The 19,260-nt window shown below is 41.0% G+C and overlaps 1 protein-coding gene across 1 annotated transcript in view; it reads left to right on the top strand.

Annotated features, from left to right (window-relative positions):
- Positions 1-19,260, top strand: part of adgrf3a (adhesion G protein-coupled receptor F3a) — a 33,827-nt gene that overhangs the window by 9,521 nt on the left and 5,046 nt on the right. Inside the window, exons 2-12 of the mRNA XM_046367409.1 lie at positions 2,593-2,648; positions 2,814-2,826; positions 4,437-4,568; positions 4,812-4,967; positions 5,270-5,376; positions 5,609-5,667; positions 5,756-5,877; positions 12,997-13,212; positions 13,633-13,887; positions 14,033-14,173; positions 17,756-17,940. Of these exons, the coding sequence (XP_046223365.1) occupies positions 2,593-2,648; positions 2,814-2,826; positions 4,437-4,568; positions 4,812-4,967; positions 5,270-5,376; positions 5,609-5,667; positions 5,756-5,877; positions 12,997-13,212; positions 13,633-13,887; positions 14,033-14,173; positions 17,756-17,940 (1,442 nt within the window). The remainder of the gene's footprint in view (positions 1-2,592; positions 2,649-2,813; positions 2,827-4,436; positions 4,569-4,811; positions 4,968-5,269; positions 5,377-5,608; positions 5,668-5,755; positions 5,878-12,996; positions 13,213-13,632; positions 13,888-14,032; positions 14,174-17,755; positions 17,941-19,260) is intronic.

Below are 19,260 nucleotides of genomic sequence, written 5' to 3'. Positions count from 1 at the left end.
TGTAATATGTGGAATGGAATTAATGGAACGGTATCAAACACATCAAACATATGGAGCTGTATCCCTATAGCTCCTCCCACCTGCCTCCACTGGTATACACTCACCCCAGGGGGTACTATAGACACACACATCAAACATATGGAGCTGTATCCCTATAGCTCCTCCCACCTGCCTCCACTGGTATACACTCACCCCAGTGGGTACTATAGACACACACATCAAACATATGGAGCTGTATCCCTATAGCTCCTCCCACCTGCCTCCACTGGTATACACTCACCCCAGTGGGTACTATAGACACACACATCAAACATATGGAGCTGTATCCCTATAGCTCCTCCCACCTGCCTCCACTGGTATACACTCACCCCAGTGGGTACTATAGACACACACATCAAACATATGGAGCTGTATCCCTATAGCTCCTCCCACCTGCCTCCACTGGTATACACTCACCCCAGTGGGTACTATAGACACACACATCAAACATATGGAGCTGTATCCCTATAGCTCCTCCCACCTGCCTCCACTGGTATACACTCACCCCAGTGGGTACTATAGACACACACATCAAACATATGGAGCTGTATCCCTATAGCTCCTCCCACCTGCCTCCACTGGTATACACTCACCCCAGGGGGTACTATAGACACACACATCAAACATATGGAGCTGTATCCCTATAGCTCCTCCCACCTGCCTCCACTGGTATACACTCACCCCAGTGGGTACTATAGACACACACATCAAACATATGGAGCTGTATCCCTATAGCTCCTCCCACCTGCCTCCACTGGTATACACTCACCCCAGTGGGTACTATAGACACACACATCAAACATATGGAGCTGTATCCCTATAGCTCCTCCCACCTGCCTCCACTGGTATACACTCACCCCAGTGGGTACTATAGACACACACATCAAACATATGGAGCTGTATCCCTATAGCTCCTCCCACCTGCCTCCACTGGTATACACTCACCCCAGTGGGTACTATAGACACACACATCAAACATATGGAGCTGTATCCCTATAGCTCCTCCCACCTGCCTCCACTGGTATACACTCACCCCAGGGGGTACTATAGACACACACATCAAACATATGGAGCTGTATCCCCCTATAGCTCCTCCCACCTGCCTCCACTGGTATACACTCACCCCAGTGGGTACTATAGACACACACATCAAACATATGGAGCTGTATCCCTATAGCTCCTCCCACCTGCCTCCACTGGTATACACTCACCCCAGTGGGTACTATAGACACACACATCAAACATATGGAGCTGTATCCCTCCCATAGCTCCTCCCACCTGCCTCCACTGGTATACACTCACCCCAGTGGGTACTATAGACACACACATCAAACATATGGAGCTGTATCCCTATAGCTCCTCCCACCTGCCTCCACTGGTATACACTCACCCCAGTGGGTACTATAGACACACACATCAAACATATGGAGCTGTATCCCTATAGCTCCTCCCACCTGCCTCCACTGGTATACACTCACCCCAGTGGGTACTATAGACACACACATCAAACATATGGAGCTGTATCCCTATAGCTCCTCCCACCTGCCTCCACTGGTATACACTCACCCCAGTGGGTACTATAGACACACACATCAAACATATGGAGCTGTATCCCTATAGCTCCTCCCACCTGCCTCCACTGGTATACACTCACCCCAGTGGGTACTATAGACACACACATCAAACATATGGAGCTGTATCCCTATAGCTCCTCCCACCTGCCTCCACTGGTATACACTCACCCCAGTGGGTACTATAGACACACACATCAAACATATGGAGCTGTATCCCTATAGCTCCTCCCACCTGCCTCCACTGGTATACACTCACCCCAGTGGGTACTATAGACACACACATCAAACATATGGAGCTGTATCCCTATAGCTCCTCCCACCTGCCTCCACTGGTATACACTCACCCCACGGGGTACTATAGACACACACATCAAACGTTTCATTCTGTGAAATGTCCATAAATGCTGGAATTTCCCCTCTATTTAATTATGTGGGGATATTAACCTACATTTTAATGAATGGACCATTGAACAGTAGGACATTGAAACCGATTGTGCCTTTATTAACCCTGTGAATAATAATTATTTCCATTTCATGATTAGGTCCAGATTCAAATCTGGGCCTGGTCATATATGGCCCTTCATGTTTGGGAATGTTTAGTGTGTGTGTGTGTGTGTGTGTGTGTGTGTGTGTGTGTGTGTGTGTGTGTGTGTGTGTGTGTGTGTGTGTGTGTGTGTGTGTGTGTGTGTGTGTGTGTGTGTGTGTGTGTGTGTGTGTGTGTGTGTGTGTGTAATCCAAAATGGGTAAATAATCAAACATTTGTTATACCAGTAAATCTGTCAACAATGGTTTGTGTTCATGTGTTACTGTATTTATTCAATGTGACAACAGTGAAAAACAACTCCCAAGTGAACATGGGTTTATCCAAGTATTGACAGTTCCACTGACCGTTAATCTTGTTGGGATGGAATGTAAATGACCTACAACTGTGTTTCTGCTGTACACCAACTGCCATTTCTATCTCTGTCTCCATCTGAAGGTTACAAAATGAAGACTTTCATTCTTTTATATTTTCTAGGACTAACTTGCAACAAGGTTGGTCAAGATTTCAGATATATGTTTATAGCAAACCAAATACTTAATTACAAACTTGAAAATTGGCCCGATTCCATAATAATTGTATAATGTATCTTTCTGGTTTGTTCCTGCTGCACATGTGCTTGAGTAATAATGGGATGTGTTTTTGTTGCTGTTGCTCAGGTCTCTGCAAATGGTAAGATCATTTACATTTCTTCCCTTTTGGTCCACTACCCTAATCCTATTCCCTTTTGGTCCACTACCCTAATCCTATTCCCTTTTGGTCCACTACCCTAATCCTATTCCCTTTTGGTCCACTACCCTAATCCTATTCCCTTTTGGTCCACTACCCTAATCCTATTCCCTTTTGGTCCACTACCCTAATCCTATTCCCTTTTGGTCCACTACCCTAATCCTATTCCCTTTTGGTCCACTACCCTAATCCTATTCCCTTTTGGTCCACTACCCTAATCCTATTCCCTTATCCTATTCCCTTTTGGTCCACTACCCTAATCCTATTCCCTTTTGGTCCACTACCCTAATCCTATTCCCTTTTGGTCCACTACCCTAATCCTATTCCCTTTTGGTCCACTACCCTAATCCTATTCCCTTTTGGTCCACTACCCTAATCCTATTCCCTTTTGGTCCACTACCCTAATCCTATTCCCTTTTGGTCCACTACCCTAATCCTATTCCCTTTTGGTCCACTACCCTAATCTACCCTTTTTTTGGTCCACTACCCTAATCCTATTCCCTTTTGGTCCACTACCCTAATCCTATTCCCTTTTGGTCCACTACCCTAATCCTATTCCCCACTATTCCTATTCCCTTTTGGTCCACTACCCCTAATCCTATTCCCTTTTGGTCCACTACCCTAATCCTATTCCCTTTTGGTCCATTAATCCTATTCCCTTTTGGTCCACTACCCTAATCCTATTCCCTTTTGGTCCACTACCCTAATCATATTCCCTTTTGGTCCACTACCCTAATCCTATTCCCTTTTGGTCCACTACCCTAATCCTATTCCCTTTTGGTCCACTACCCTAATCCTATTCCCTTTTGGTCCACTACCCTAATCCTATTCCCTTTTGGTCCACTACCCTAATATTCCCTTTTGGTCCACTACCCTCCCTATTCCCTTTTGGTCCACTACCCTAATCTATTCCCTTTTGGTCCACTAATCCTATTCCCTTTTGCCCACTACTACCCCTAACCCTATTATTCCCTTTTGGGCACTACCAATCCTACCCTTTTGGTCCAATCCTATTCCCTTTTGGTCCACTACCCTCCAACCCTATTCCCTTTTGGCCCACTACCCTAATCCTATTCCCTTTTGGTCCACTACCCTAACCCTATTCCCTTTTGTGAACTACTTTCAACAAGGGATAGCTGCAGGTAGCCTCCTACAACCAGACTGATCTCCCGAGCTTGTCAGATCAGTCTGGTTGTAAAGAGGCTAGGCTCCAAGTATCACCTGGGACATAATCTATAGTCTGGAAGCAATCCAGAAATGAAGGTGCCACAAGGGTTGTTGGGGTCAATTCCATTTAGATTCAGTTAATTCAGGAAGCATTTGACTGAATATAAATTAAATTGACCCCAGCCCTGCCATATAGCTAACACAGTAATACGACAAGACTCCATAATCATGACATAATGCTGCTGATAGAGGTATGGGTAAACAGTGAGCATCTGACAATTTATCATTTGCATGCCCGCTCTTACTCTAAATTCCTTGTACAGTACTTCAAACTTTACATACTCTATTTCTAAAGTATGTTTTGCATGGTGTTTTGCATGTTTCAGGCAACTCAACAAAAGTCTACTATATGGTACTGAAGACTGAGGCGTCCATACCAGACAACCGTATTGATGCTATACTCAAATCTTTTAAAATGGACAATCCTGTGAGTGTTGACACCCTTAACGTCACAACAGGTAAATATGTATGCAATACTGTAGCTGGTTTACTAATGTAGTATGAAATACTCTAACATGGGAAACATTGCATTAGTAAACCTACTGTAATAACACACACAAGTCTAACCCCGTGTCTATTCAGTATAGGCCTATATAAAGCAAACTCTATATATGTGCCTACACATTGTGTTCCCTTCATTTTCATTTCATTTATTTTGGGGTAAATATGGCTAAAATTATGCATTGAAATTATTTCAACAGATTGTGTCCCTCTTCAAAACAAAACTCAGTGCAAATGCACACCAGGGCATATCTGGAGTGTCGCAGTGTGTCAGTCTTCACCGAACTGTTGTAAAGTAAAAAACTGCACATTTGAAACCACAGAAACAAAACCAATGTGCCTCCCTGAAACAAGAGGTATTGTGTGTGTGTGTGTGTGTGTGTGTGTGTGTGTGTGTGTGTGTGTGTGTGTGTGTGTGTGTGTGTGTGTGTGTGTGTGTGTGTGTGTGTGTGTGTGTGTGTGTGTGTGTGTGTGTGTGTGTGTGTGTGTGTGTGTGTGTGTGTGTGTGTGTGTGTGTGTGTGTGTGTGTTAATCCAGAAATGTGTACATAATCAAACATACCAGCCTGTCAACAGTTTACATTTTCCACAAGCCAGTTCAAAGACAGAATGCAAAAGGCCCAGTACACATTGCAAATAATGATCTCTTTTATTCACAGTTACGGTCATTGGACAACTTAACATAGCTGGAAGGGTATATTTTGAAAGTTACAGCAATCCAAATTCTAATGAATATAAAACCTTGCATGATGAATTACTGCCAAAGGTATTGGTCAAATTTATACTGTACATATAAAATGGTTTAAAATATGGAAATGGGTTAGTAGAATGTTCTAATGACACACACAGAATGAAGACAGGAACTATAATTTAGAGGGAGATATATTATTTAGATATATTATTGCAAATACCATATTAAACTATGTTGACATTATACTCTTCACAGATCTATGTGTATGATCATTCTTAATTAGTTTTTTTATATTCTTCGCTTTTAGCTGAAAGCGGTGTACAGTACATTGAATTCATTCGATGACATACACATCACCGGGTTCAGGTAATTCAGCTCGTTTACAAATGATGTTCCGTTTTTTGTGGGATCGACATACAGTAGACCTGATCCTGTTCCTTGTTTTTGCTTTAAGTCGTGGTAGTGTCAACATCGATTTTGAAATGAACCTCAACGACGTTTCAGCTAATGTCCTTGCAAGCAAAACAGCAGAATTGGAAAAAATACTGAATTCTACGTTCACGCTAGAGACAGCAGGTATGTCTATCTAAATCAGGGGCTAGCTACATCGGGGGCCGTATGTATCAAGCATCTCACAGTATGAGTGCTGATTTAGTATCAGTATGGCCTTTTAGATCACAATGGCTGTGCTTATTTACACAGGCAGCCAATTCTGACCTTGTTTCTCTAATTGCCCAATTAGTGGCAAAAGAGCTAATCTGATTAGTGACAAAATATTAGAATTGGTCTGACTGTATGAACACAGTCAATTAATAATAGTATATGGACAAGGGGACCTGATCCTAGATCAGCATTTCTACTCTGGGATGCTTGATACAGCGCATTCGGAAAGTATTCAGACCTCTTCAATTTTTCAACATTTTGTTACGTTTTAGCCTTATTCTAAAATGTATTAAATTGTTTTCCCCCCTCATCAATCTACACATAATACACCATAATGACAAAGCAAAAACAGGTTTTTAGAAATTGTTGCAAATGTATAAATAAATCAAAACTGAGATATCACATTAATCAGTACTTTGTTGAAGCATCTTTGGCAGCAATTACCGCCTCAAGTCTTCTTAGGTATGACGCTACAAGCTTCGCATGTGATGTCTAATATTAAAGAAGTCTTGAGGTATTGCTTGACTGAGGTAGAGTACCTTATAATGAGTTGTAGATCACAATATTTACCAAGAGAGTTCTCATCTATATTATTCGTAGCCGTCTATTTACCACCCCAGACCGATGCTGGCACTAAGAGAGCACTCAGCCAACTCTATAAGGTCATAAGCAAACAAGAAAATGCTCAACCAGAAGCAGCGCTCCCAGTGGCCGGGGACTTTAATGCAGGCTAACAAATCCATTTTAAATTTTTTTTTACCAGCATGTCACATGTGCAACCAGAGGAAAAAAGAACTAGGCCACCTTTACTCCACACACAGAGATGCATACAAAGCTCTCCTCCCACCCTCCATTTGGAAAATATGACCATAATTCTATCCTCCTGATTCCTGCTTACAAGCAAAAACTAAAGCAGGAAGTACCAGTGACTCGCTGAATATGGAAATGGTCAGATGACGTGGATGCTACGCTACAGGACTGCTTTGCTAGCACAGACTGGAATTTGTTCCGGGATTCATCCAATGACATTGAGAAGTATACCACCTCAGTCATTCATCAATAAGTGCATTGACAACATCGTCCCCACAGAGACCGTACATACATATCCCAACCAGAAGCCATGGATTACAGGCAATATCCTCATCAAGCTAAAGGCTAGAGCTGCCGCTTTCAAGGAGTGGGACACTAATCCGGACGCTTCTAAGAAATCCCGTTATGCCCTCAGACGAACCATCAAACAAGCAAAGCGTCAAAATAGAATGAAGATTGAATCCTACTACACCGGCTCTGATGCTCGTCGGATGTGGCAGGGCTTGAAAACTATTACTGCCTACAAAGGGAAATCTAGACGCAAGCTGTCCAGGCGAGCTAAAGGCCTTTTATGCTCGCTTCGAGGCAAGCAACATTGAAGCATGCACTAGAGCACCAGCTGTTCTGGATGACTATGTGATAACTCTCTCGGTAGCCGATGTGAGCAAGACCTTTAAACAGGTCAACATTCACAAAGCCGCAGGGCCTGATGGATTACCAGGACATGTACTCAAAGCATGAACAGAACAACTGGCAAGTGTCTTCACTAACATCTTCAACCTCTCCCTGACTGTCTGTAATACTTACATGTTTCAAGCACACCACCATAGTCCCTGTGCCAAAGGAAGCGAAGGTAACCTGCCTAAATGATTATCGTCCCGTAGCACTCACGTCGGTAGCCATGAAGTGCTTTGAAAGGCTGGTCATGGCTCACATCAACAGCCTCTTCCCAGATACCCTAGACCCACTCCAATTTGCATACCGCCCCAACAGATCCACAGATGATGCAATCTCAATCCCCACTGCCCTTTCCTACATGGACAAAAATAGCACCTAATTGAGAATGCTGTTCATTGACTACAGCTCAGTGTTCAACACCATAGTGCCCACGAAGCTCATCACTAAGCTAAGGACCCTGGGACTAAACACCTCCCTCTGCAATTGGATCTTGTACTTCCTAACAGGCCGCCCTCAGGTGGTAAGGGTAGGCAGCAACACGTCTGCCACGCTGATCCTCAACACTGGGGCCCCTCAGGGTTGTGTACTTAGCCCCCTCCTGTACTCCCTGTTCACCCACGACTGCATGGCCAAACACGACTCCAGCACTATTATTAAGTTTGCTGACGACACAACAGTGGTAGGCCTGATCACCGACAACGATGAGACAGTCTATAGGGAGGAGGTCAGAGACCTGGCAGTGTGGTACCAGGACAACAACCTCTCACTCAATGAGAGAAAGACAAAGGAACTACAGGAAAAGGCGGTCCAAACAGGCTCCCATTAACATCAACAGCGATGTAGTCGAGCGGGTTGAGAGTTTCAAGTTCCTTGATGTCCACATCACCAAACAAACTGTCATGGTCCAAACACACCAAGACAGTCGTGAAGAGGGCACGACAAAACCTTTTCCCCCTCTGGAGACTGAAAAGATTTAGCATGGGTCCCCAGATCCTCAAAAAGTACTACAGCTGCACCATTGAGAGCATCCTGACCAGTTGCATCACCGCCTGGTATGGCAACTGCTCGGCATCTGACCGTAAGGAGCTACAGAGGGTAGTGCGTAAAGCCCAGTACATCACTGGGGCCAAGCTTCCTGCCATCCAGGATCCATATAATAGGAGGTGTCAGAGGCCATAAAATTGTCAGAAACTCTAGTCTCCCAAGTCATAAACTGTTTTCTCTGCTACCGCACGGCAAGCAGTACCGGAGCGCCAAGTCTAGGTCCAAAAGGCTTCTTAACAGCTTCTTACCCCAAGCCATAAGACTGCTGAACAATTCATCAAATGCCCCCCCTATTTGTTTTGTACACTGCTGCTGCTCACTGTTTATTATCTATGCACAGTCACTTCACCCCTACCTACATGTACAAATTACCTCAACTATCCTGTATACTGACTCGGTACCGGTACCCCCTGTATATAGCCTTGTTATTTGATATGTATTTGGGGAGTTTCTCCCATTCTTCTATGCAGATCCTTTCAAGCTCTGTCAGGTTGGATGGGGAGCGTCGCTGAACAGCTATTTTCAGGTCTCTCCGGAGATGTTAGATCGTGTTCATGTCTGGGCCCTGGATGGGCCACTCAAGGACATTCAGAGACTTTTCCCGAAGCCACTCCTACTATCTTGGCTGTGTGCTTAGTGTCATTGTCCTGTTGGAAGGTGAACCTTCGCCCCAGTCTGAGACCCTGAAAGCTCTGGAGCAGGTTTTCATCAAGGATCTCTCTGTAATTTACTCCATTCGTCTTGATCGGGAGTCCCATAGGGCGGCACACAATTGGCCCGGGAGAGTTTGGCCGTCATTGTTAGGCCGACATTGTAAATAATAATTTGTTCTTAACTGACTTGCTTAGTTTAATAAAGGCAAAAATATATATAATAATAATCTTTCCCTCGATCCTGACTAGTCTGCCAGTCCCTTAACAACATCCCCACAGCATGATTCTGCTACCACCATGCTTCACTAGTCTCCCAGTCCCTGAACAACATCCCCACAGCATGATGCTGCCACCACCATGCTTCACTAGGGTCCCAGTCCCTGAACAACATCCCCACAGCATGATGCGGCCACCACCATGCTTCACCGTAGGGATGGTATTGGCCAAGTGCTGAGCGGTGCCTGGTTTCCTCCAGATGTGACGCTTGGCATTCAGGGCAAAGTTCAATCTTGGCTTCATCAGACCAGACAATCTTGTTTCTCATGGTCCGAGAGTCTTTAGGTGCCTTTTGGCAAACACCATGTGGGTTGTCATGTTTCTTTTACTGAGGAGTGGCTTCCGTCTCGCCACTCTACCATAAAGGCCTGTTTGGTGGAGTGCTGCAGAGATGGTTGTCCTTCTGGAAGGTTCTCCCATCTCCGCAGAGGAACTCTAGAGCTATGTCAGAGTGACCATTGGGTTCTTGGTCCCCTCCCAGATCAAGGCCCTTCTCCCCCGATTGCTCAGTTTGGCCGGGTGGCCAGCTCTAGGAAGAGTCTTGGTGGTTCCAAACTTCATCCATTTAAGAATGATGGAGGCCACTGTGTTTTTGGGGACCTTCAATGCTGCAGAATATTTTTGGTACCCTTCCCCAGATCTGTGCCTCTACACAATCCTGTCTCGGAGCTCTGCAGACAATTCCTTTGACCTCATGGCCTGGTTTTTGCTCTGACATGCACTGTCAACTTTAGGACCTTATATAGACAGGTGTGTGCCTTTCCAAATCATGTCCAATCAATTGAATTAACCACAGGTGGACTCCAATTAAGTTGTAGAAACATCCCAAGGATGATCAATGGAAACAGGATTCACCTGAGCTCAATTTTGAGTCTCATAGCAAAGGACCTGAATACTAATGTCAATAAGATATTTCTATTTTTTTCAAACTATACATAAAAAATAAAAAATAAAAACCTGTTTAAACTTTGTCATTATAGGGTCTTGTGTGTAGATTGCTGAGGAAATATTTTTTATTTAATACATTTTAGAATAAGGCCTTAACATAACAACGTGAAAAAAGTCAAGGGGTCTGAATACTTTCCGAATGCGCTCTAGGCCTATATATTTAGTTCCTTCTGTCTTGTTCTTTCTGCATCTTGATTATTTGTATTTTTTGCATTACAGAGAATTGACTTAGAGTTGTAATGAAGGGATGTAAGGGCCTGAAACACACAACCTGTTTCTGTTTATTTAGTGAAGCCTAGATGTTTATTTAGTGAAGCCTAGATGTTTATTTAGTGAAGGCTAGATGTTTATTTAGTGAAGGCTAGATGTTTATTTAGTGAAGGCTAGATGTTTATTTAGTGAAGGCTAGATGTTTATTTAGTGAAGGCTAGATGTTTATTTAGTGAAGGCTAGATGTTTATTTAGTGAAGGCTAGATGTTTATTTAGTGAAGGCTAGATGTTTATTTAGTGAAGGCTAGATGTTTATTTAGTGAAGACTAGATGTTTATTTAGTGAAGGCTAGATGTTTATTTAGTGAAGGCTAGATGTTTATTTAGTGAAGTTTGTTTATTTAGTGAAGGCTAGATGTTTATTTAGTGAAGGCTAGATGTTTATTTAGTGAAGGGTAGATGTTTATTTAGTGAAGGCTAGATGTTTATTTAGTGAAGGCTAGATGTTTATTTAGTGAAGGGTAGATGTTTATTTAGTGAAGGCTAGATGTTTATTTAGTGAAGGCTAGATGTTTATTTAGTGAAGGCTAGATGTTTATTTAGTGAAGGCTAGATGTTTATTTAGTTAGATGTTTATTTAGTGAAGGCTAGATGTTTATTTAGTGAAGGCTAGATGTTTATTTAGTGAAGACTAGATGTTTATTTAGTGAAGGCTAGATGTTTATTTAGTGAAGGCTAGATGTTTATTTAGTGAAGGCTAGATGTTTATTTAGTGAAGGCTAGATGTTTATTTAGTGAAGGCTAGATGTTTATTTAGTGAAGGCTAGATGTTTATTTAGTGAAGGCTAGATGTTTATTTAGTGAAGGCTAGATGTTTATTTAGTGAAGGGTAGATGTTTATTTAGTGAAGGCTAGATGTTTATTTAGTGAAGGCTAGATGTTTATTTAGTGAAGGGTAGATGTTTATTTAGTGAAGGCTAGATGTTTATTTAGTGAAGACTAGATGTTTATTTAGTGAAGGCTAGATGTTTATTTAGTGAAGACTAGATGTTTATTTAGTGAAGGCTAGATGTTTATTTAGTGAAGGCTAGATGTTTATTTAGTGAAGGCTAGATGTTTATTTAGTGAAGGCGAGATGTTTATTTAGTGAAGGCTAGATGTTTATTTAGTGAAGGCTAGATGTTTATTTAGTGAAGGCTAGATGTTTATTTAGTGAAGGCTAGATGTTTATTTAGTGAAGGCTAGATGTTTATTTTTTTGTACCTTTTTTCCAAGTGGGATGGGTCTAAAGATCTGCTGGAGACAGCATAGGCTGTGGGGCTTACTGACCTTGGAGTTTGTGGGTGTGCTCTGTTCCATGCCAGCCTGGGCGGCTCGAGGTAGATGGGGTTGAGCGCAACCTCTGACAATAATAGTTGTTTCATGTTTTTGAGGGTTTGTTTTAGAAATGCTATTTAAAAAAGTTTACATTTATCAAAGTCGTGGTTTATTTTCTTATTTTATTTTCTTCTTCTGGTGTATCGTCTAAAAGTGATTTATTGAGAAATGGAGGGTGGAGAGGGGGATGCATTAGTGGCCTCACAGTGGAAGCTAAGCAGGCAAAGTTAGTAGGGACACAGGGAGGGCTACACAGGGCAAAGTTTAACAAAGGCATACTGCTCCTGTATTAAACTTATGCAAAATTGTTTATTCTATTCTACTGAGCCTTTTTCTTTTATCTTCATATTATATTTTGTTATTTCTTATTGTTGTTGCATTGTCCAGAAGGAACCTGCAAGAAAGCATTTCATTGGACGGTGTATACAATGTGTATCCTGAACATACGACTGATAAAACTTGAAACCATTTCAAAGAGCGTTACAAAGAAAAGGCCGGAAACTCACCTCTTCCACCACCAATGTGTAGTAGCACCCTATGGTGATTCACAGCTCACCACATATCCACTAGCATGGTGGAGAGGTTTATTTATTTATTTTATTTCACCTTTATTTAACCAGGTAGGCAAGTTGAGAACAAGTTCTCATTTACAATTGCGACCTGGCCAAGATAAAGCAAAGCAGTTCGACAGATACAACGACACAGAGTTACACATGGAGTAAAACAAACATACAGTCAATAATACAGTATAAACAAGTCTATATACAATGTGAGCAAATGAGGTGAGAAGGGAGGTAAAGGCAAAAAAGGCCATGGTGGCAAAGTAAATACAATATAGCAAGTAAAACACTGGAATGGTAGTTTTGCAATGGAAGAATGTGCAAAGTAGACATAAAAATAATGGGGTGCAAAGGAGCAAAATAAATAAATAAATTAAATACAGTTGGGAAAGAGGTAGTTGTTTGGGCTAAATTATAGGTGGGCTATGTACGTAGGTGAGAAGCTACTAACTGTTCTGTGTACTTTTCTCTTACAGGCGTCGTTGAGATCACAGTACCAGAAGGCCCGGTAAAATATGATTCTAAACAGACAATTATCTGCCAAGCCAAGGAGGACATGAAACCAATTGAATGGGTTTTGAAAAGGAGTGATGGTAAAACATTTGACGTGACAACAGGTACTGATGCTACGGTGACACCCACTAGTAGGAAGACTGAAATTTTCCTCAGACAGGCAACGGAGATCTGGGAAGGTATGTGTTATCTGTTATTTTGTATGGTGTTGTAGAAGATGATAGGACAGGTCACAGGGCCAATTAGATAGTGGGTGTGTTCCAAATGGCATGTTATTACCTATAGGATCTGGTCATAAGTACGGCACTGTCAAAGGTAAAGGTTGCTACTTGGGACACATTGATTATTTGCTCATATTCATGCAATTTTCATAGTTTCTCTCTATGCTGAAAGGTCTGTGCAGATATAGGCCTACGGTTTGTTCGTTGGGTGAATTGCAGTCTTATTATGATGAGTCGTCTGAGGACTTGTGCTAGCTCCCATAACTAATGCCTAGGCTTTCAGTCAGTGAGCTAACGTGGTCTTGAGTCACGCAGACTAACTCATTGTAAGATAAAACAGTAAAACATGTTTCTCTTTTCATTTTCATTTAACTGCAGGGCTGTACACGTGTGTCTTCAATCCGAAATCATCCAATGTGACCATAAACCACAAAGCCAGTGCAACACTAGACATAGCGCTCCTGCCACAAATTGACATTAGTAGCACGCCCCAATTTCCAGACTGTTACAAGAAATATAATGCAAATGATAGAATCTTTGTCAGAGTTCAATGTGAAATTATGAATAGCACTGAAAACTACAATGTGACATGGAATTACACCAACACTGAAACTCCATTAAATGAACAAAAAGGTAATGTTCTGCCCTTCATGGTCCTCACATGTTAATTACACTATGTTTAAGACTGTATGTTATAACAATTGCTATTAAAATGCAATTAGGAGCACAGTCGAACACATTTGACAGTTATTAAATCTTGTAATTTATCCCTCCACAGATGTTACCAGTACTGGCATAATTTACAGGATTGATACGACTGTCAGCTGCAGCAGTTTACATGAGCCAGCTGTAACATGTACATTTATGAACATCCTGTCCCAAGAGAAAAACGCTACTGTCAATATCCCTGTTATCTACAGTAGGTTTTCAGTACCATTATCCAGCATGAACAGTGTATTTTGCCATATGAACAATTATGCTCTAAATTGGTGCAGTAATATTCAGCGGCATACCCCAATCTTCTTGGAATGGGTAACAAACGCAAACATATTTTCAGTGAAATCTAAGATAAATATACTGAACAAAAATATAAAAAAGCAACATGGAACAATTTCAAACATTTTATTGAGTTACAGTTCATATAAGGAAATCAGTCAATTGAAATAAATGTATTAGGCCCTATCTGTGGATTTCACATGACTGGGCAGGGGAGCAGCCATGGGTGGGCCTGTGATGGAACAGGGCCACCCACTTGGGAGCTGTCCCAGCCAATCAGAATGAGTTTTTCCACACAAAGGTTTTATTACAGACATAAATATTCCTCAGTTTCATCAGCAGTCTGGGTGGCTGGTCTCAGACAATCCCACAGGTAAAGAAGCTGGATGTGGAGGTTCCTGGGCTGGCGTGCTTAACACGTGGTCTGCGGTTGTGAGGCAGGTTGGACGAACTGCCAAATTCTCTAAAACGATGTTGGAGGCGGCTTATGGTAGAGAAATGAACTTTAAATTCTCTTGCAACAGCTCTTGCGGACATTACTGCAGTCAGCATGCCAATTGCATGCTCCCTTAAAACTTTTTTGAGTGGCCTTTTATTGTTCCCAGCACAAACTGCACCTGTGTAACGATCATGCTGTTTAATCAGCTTCTTGATATGTCACAACTGTCAGGTGGACGGATTATCTTGGCAAAGGAGAAATGTTAAGTAACAGGGATGTAAAGAAATTTGTACACACAATTTGAGAGAAAAAGTTTTGTGCATATGGAAACATTTGGGGATATTTTATTAAAGCTCATGAAACATGGGACCAACACTTTACATGTTGACTTTATATTTTTGTTCAGTATAGTATCATTTTTTAAATTCTTGGGTGAGTTCCAGGACGACTTCATTGCATTGCATCAACCATGGGTTGTGTGACACGTCATCGACTTCAGTCGGGCATCAGATTGCTATATCATATGATGTGGCTATCATCCTATCCAGGTATCAGATTGCTATATCATATGATGTGGCTATCATCCTATCCAGGTATCAGATTACTATATCATATGATGTAGCTATCATCCTATCCAGGTATCAGATTACTATATCATATGATGTGGCTATCATCCTATCCAGGTATCAGATTACTATATCATATGATGTGGCTATCATCCTATCCAGGTATCAGATTACTATATCATATGATGTGGCTATCATCCTATCCAGGTATAAGATTACTATATCATATGATGTGGCTATCATCCTATCCAGGTATCAGATTACTATATCATATGATGTGGCTATCATCCTATCCAGGTATCAGATTACTATATCATATGATGTGGCTATCATCCTATCCAGGTATCAGATTACTATATCATATGATGTGGCTATCATCCTATCCAGGTATCAGATTACTATATCATATGATGTGGCTATCATCCTATCCAGGTATCAGATTGCTATATCATATGATGTGGCTATCATCCTATCCAGGTATCAGATTACTATATCATATGATGTGGCTATCATCCTATCCAGGTATCAGATTGCTATATCATATGATGTGGCTATCATCCTATCCAGGTATCAGATTGCTATATCATATGATGTGGCTATCATCCTATCCAGGTATCAGATTGCTATATCATATGATGTGGCTATCATCCTATCCAGGTATCAGATTGCTATATCATATGATGTGGCTATCATCCTATCCAGGTATCAGATTACTATATCATATGATGTGGCTGTCATCCTATCCAGGTATCAGATTGCTATATCATGTGATGTGGCTATCATCCTATCCAGGTATCAGATTACTATATCATATGATGTGGCTATCATCCTATCCAGGTATCAGATTACTATATCATATGATGTGGCTATCATCCTATCCAGGTATCAGATTACTATATCATATGATGTGGCTATCATCCTATCCAGGTATCAGATTACTATATCATATGATGTGGCTATCATCCTATCCAGGTATCAGATTACTATATCATATGATGTGGCTATCATCCTATCCAGGTATCAGATTACTATATCATATGATGTGGCTATCATCCTATCCAGGTATCAGATTACTATATCATATGATGTGGCTATCATCCTATCCAGGTATCAGATTACTATATCATATGATGTGGCTATCATCCTATCCAGGTATCAGATTACTATATCATATGATGTGGCTATCATCCTATCCAGGTATCAGATTACTATATCATATGATGTGGCTATCATCCTATCCAGGTATCAGATTGCTATATCATATGATGTGGCTATCATCCTATCCAGGTATCAGATTACTATATCATATGATGTGGCTATCATCCTATCCAGGTATCAGATTACTATATCATATGATGTGGCTATCATCCTATCCAGGTATCAGATTACTATATCATATGATGTGGCTATCATCCTATCCAGGTATCAGATTGCTATATCATATGATGTGGCTATCATCCTATCCAGGTATCAGATTGCTATATCATATGATGTGGCTATCATCCTATCCAGGTATCAGATTGCTATATCATATGAGGTGGCTATCATCCTATCCAGGTATCAGATTACTATATCATATGATGTGGCTATCATCCTATCTAGGTATCAGATTACTATATCATATGATGTGGCTATCATCCTATCCAGGTATCAGATTACTATATCATATGATGTGGCTATCATCCTATCTAGGTATCAGATTACTATATCATATGATGTGGCTATCATCCTATCCAGGTATCAGATTACTATATCATATGATGTGGTTATCATCCTATCCAGGTATCAGATTACTATATCATATGATGTGGCTATCATCCTATCCAGGTATCAGATTACTATATCATATGATGTGGCTATCATCCTATCCAGGTATCAGATTACTATATCATGTGATGTGGTTATCATCCTATCCAGGTATTGTGAGATCTGGCAGGCAGCTTCAAAGTAGTCGACCTGGAACTCAACCATTGTCTTGAACTTCTGAAACTAAGCAGGGTTGGTCCCTGGATGGGAGACCAGATGCTACTGGAAGTGGTGTTGGAGGGTCAGTAGGAGGCACCCCTTCCTCTGGTCTAAAAAATATATCCCAATGCCCCAGTGACACTGCCTTGTGTAGGGTGCCGTCTTTCGGATGGCACGTTAAAATGGGTGTACTGACTCTCTGTGGTCACTAAAAATACCATGACACTTATCGTACGAGTCGGGGTGTTAACCCCGGTGTCCTGGTTAAATTCCCAATCTGGCCTTCATACCATCATGGTCACCTAATAATCCCCAGTTTACAATTGGCTCATTCATCCCCCTCCTCTCCCCTGTAACTATTCCCCAGGTTGTTGCTGTAAATGAGAATGTGTTCTCAGTCAATTTACCTGGTAAAATAAAGGTTGAAAACATAGATTTTTAAAAGCCACCCTATTTATTGTTCATCTAAATGGTAAAAATTTGTCTTGAATGTCTATTTCTTACTTATTGTCAACGATTCTGTTTATTTCCACAGGCAATTCAAAATTTTGTCCTGCTGAAGGTGACTGGTCAAACGCCAAGGCTGACTTTACGGCGGTGCTGAAGTGTAAAAATGGTATTGGGAAAACCCAGAGACGGTGTTTGAGTGATGGAGTTTGGGAGGAGGAAATATCTAACTGTGTGAATGTAGATCTACATGACATCCTAATTGATTCACAGGTATTAAAACATATCATCCTAATTGATTCACAGGTATTAAAACAAATCATCCTAATTGATTCACAGGTATTAAAACAAATCATCCTAATTGATTCACAGGTATTAAAACATATCATCCTAATTGATTCACAGGTATTAAAACAAATCATCCTAATTGATTCACAGGTATTAAAACATATCATCCTAATTGATTCACAGGTATTAAAACAAATCATCCTAATTGATTCACAGGTATTAAAACAAATCATCCTAATTGATTCACAGGTATTAAAACATATCATCCTAATTGATTCAGAGGTATTAAAACATATCATCCTAATTGATTCACAGGTATTAAAACATATCATCCTAATTGATTCACAGGTATTAAAACATATCATCCTATTTGATTCACAGGTATTAAAACATATCATCCTATTTGATTCACAGGTATTAAAACATATCATCCTATTTGATTCACAGGTATTAAAACATATCATCCTAATTGATTCACAGGTATTAAAACAAATCATCCTAATTGATTCACAGGTATTAAAACAAATCATCCTAATTGATTCACAGGTATTAAAACAAATCATCCTAATTGATTCACAGGTATTAAAACAACTCATCCTAATTGATTCACAGGTATTAAAACAAATCATCCTAATTGATTCACAGGTATTAAAACAAATCATCCTAATTGATTCACAGGTATTAAAACAAATCATCCTAATTGATTCAAAGGTATTAAAACAAATCATCCTAATTGATTCATTGGGTTGAGCGTGCAGAGATTGACACAGAGACAGGGAGGCTTTAGTCCGAAAAAACTAATTTACTAAGACAGAAAATAAATATATCAAAGAAATAACTTAGGTTTTGCTCGGTCTTTCTTCTCTCTCTTAACTGATGTCTGTCTCTCTCCCTTCTCTCCCGCGGTGTGCCATCGTGCTCCTTTTATTTAGCCTGCACGGCTGGTTAGCACTTTCCTCTAATTACCTCCACTTAGCTGTCCGTGTCGGGGTGCCCAGCTCCCATATGCCCAGCAGACGGAGCCAACGTCGCCTCACGTATCTCGCCTCTATTACCATCCCCTGGGGTAGACCTCCTGGGACACCACAACCAATATTGAATTTTAAAAGCACATTTAAAATCATTTTAAAATCCCTTTAATATAAACCATATGAATAATTCTATAAATTATGGTTTTTAATATGCATAAAACTTGCTAAAGTGACAAAATTCAGCAACCTCTGTGCCTTCTAGGAAGATCTTAATAAACAGCTGGGCCTCACTACCCCCTTAATACGCCAATGAGCAGCCATTTTGACTGCAACG

Source organism: Oncorhynchus gorbuscha, linkage group LG10 (genome assembly GCF_021184085.1).
Source record: "Oncorhynchus gorbuscha isolate QuinsamMale2020 ecotype Even-year linkage group LG10, OgorEven_v1.0, whole genome shotgun sequence".
Taxonomy (NCBI): Eukaryota; Metazoa; Chordata; class Actinopteri; order Salmoniformes; family Salmonidae; genus Oncorhynchus; species Oncorhynchus gorbuscha.
This window is presented reverse-complemented; position numbering and strand designations above follow the sequence as displayed.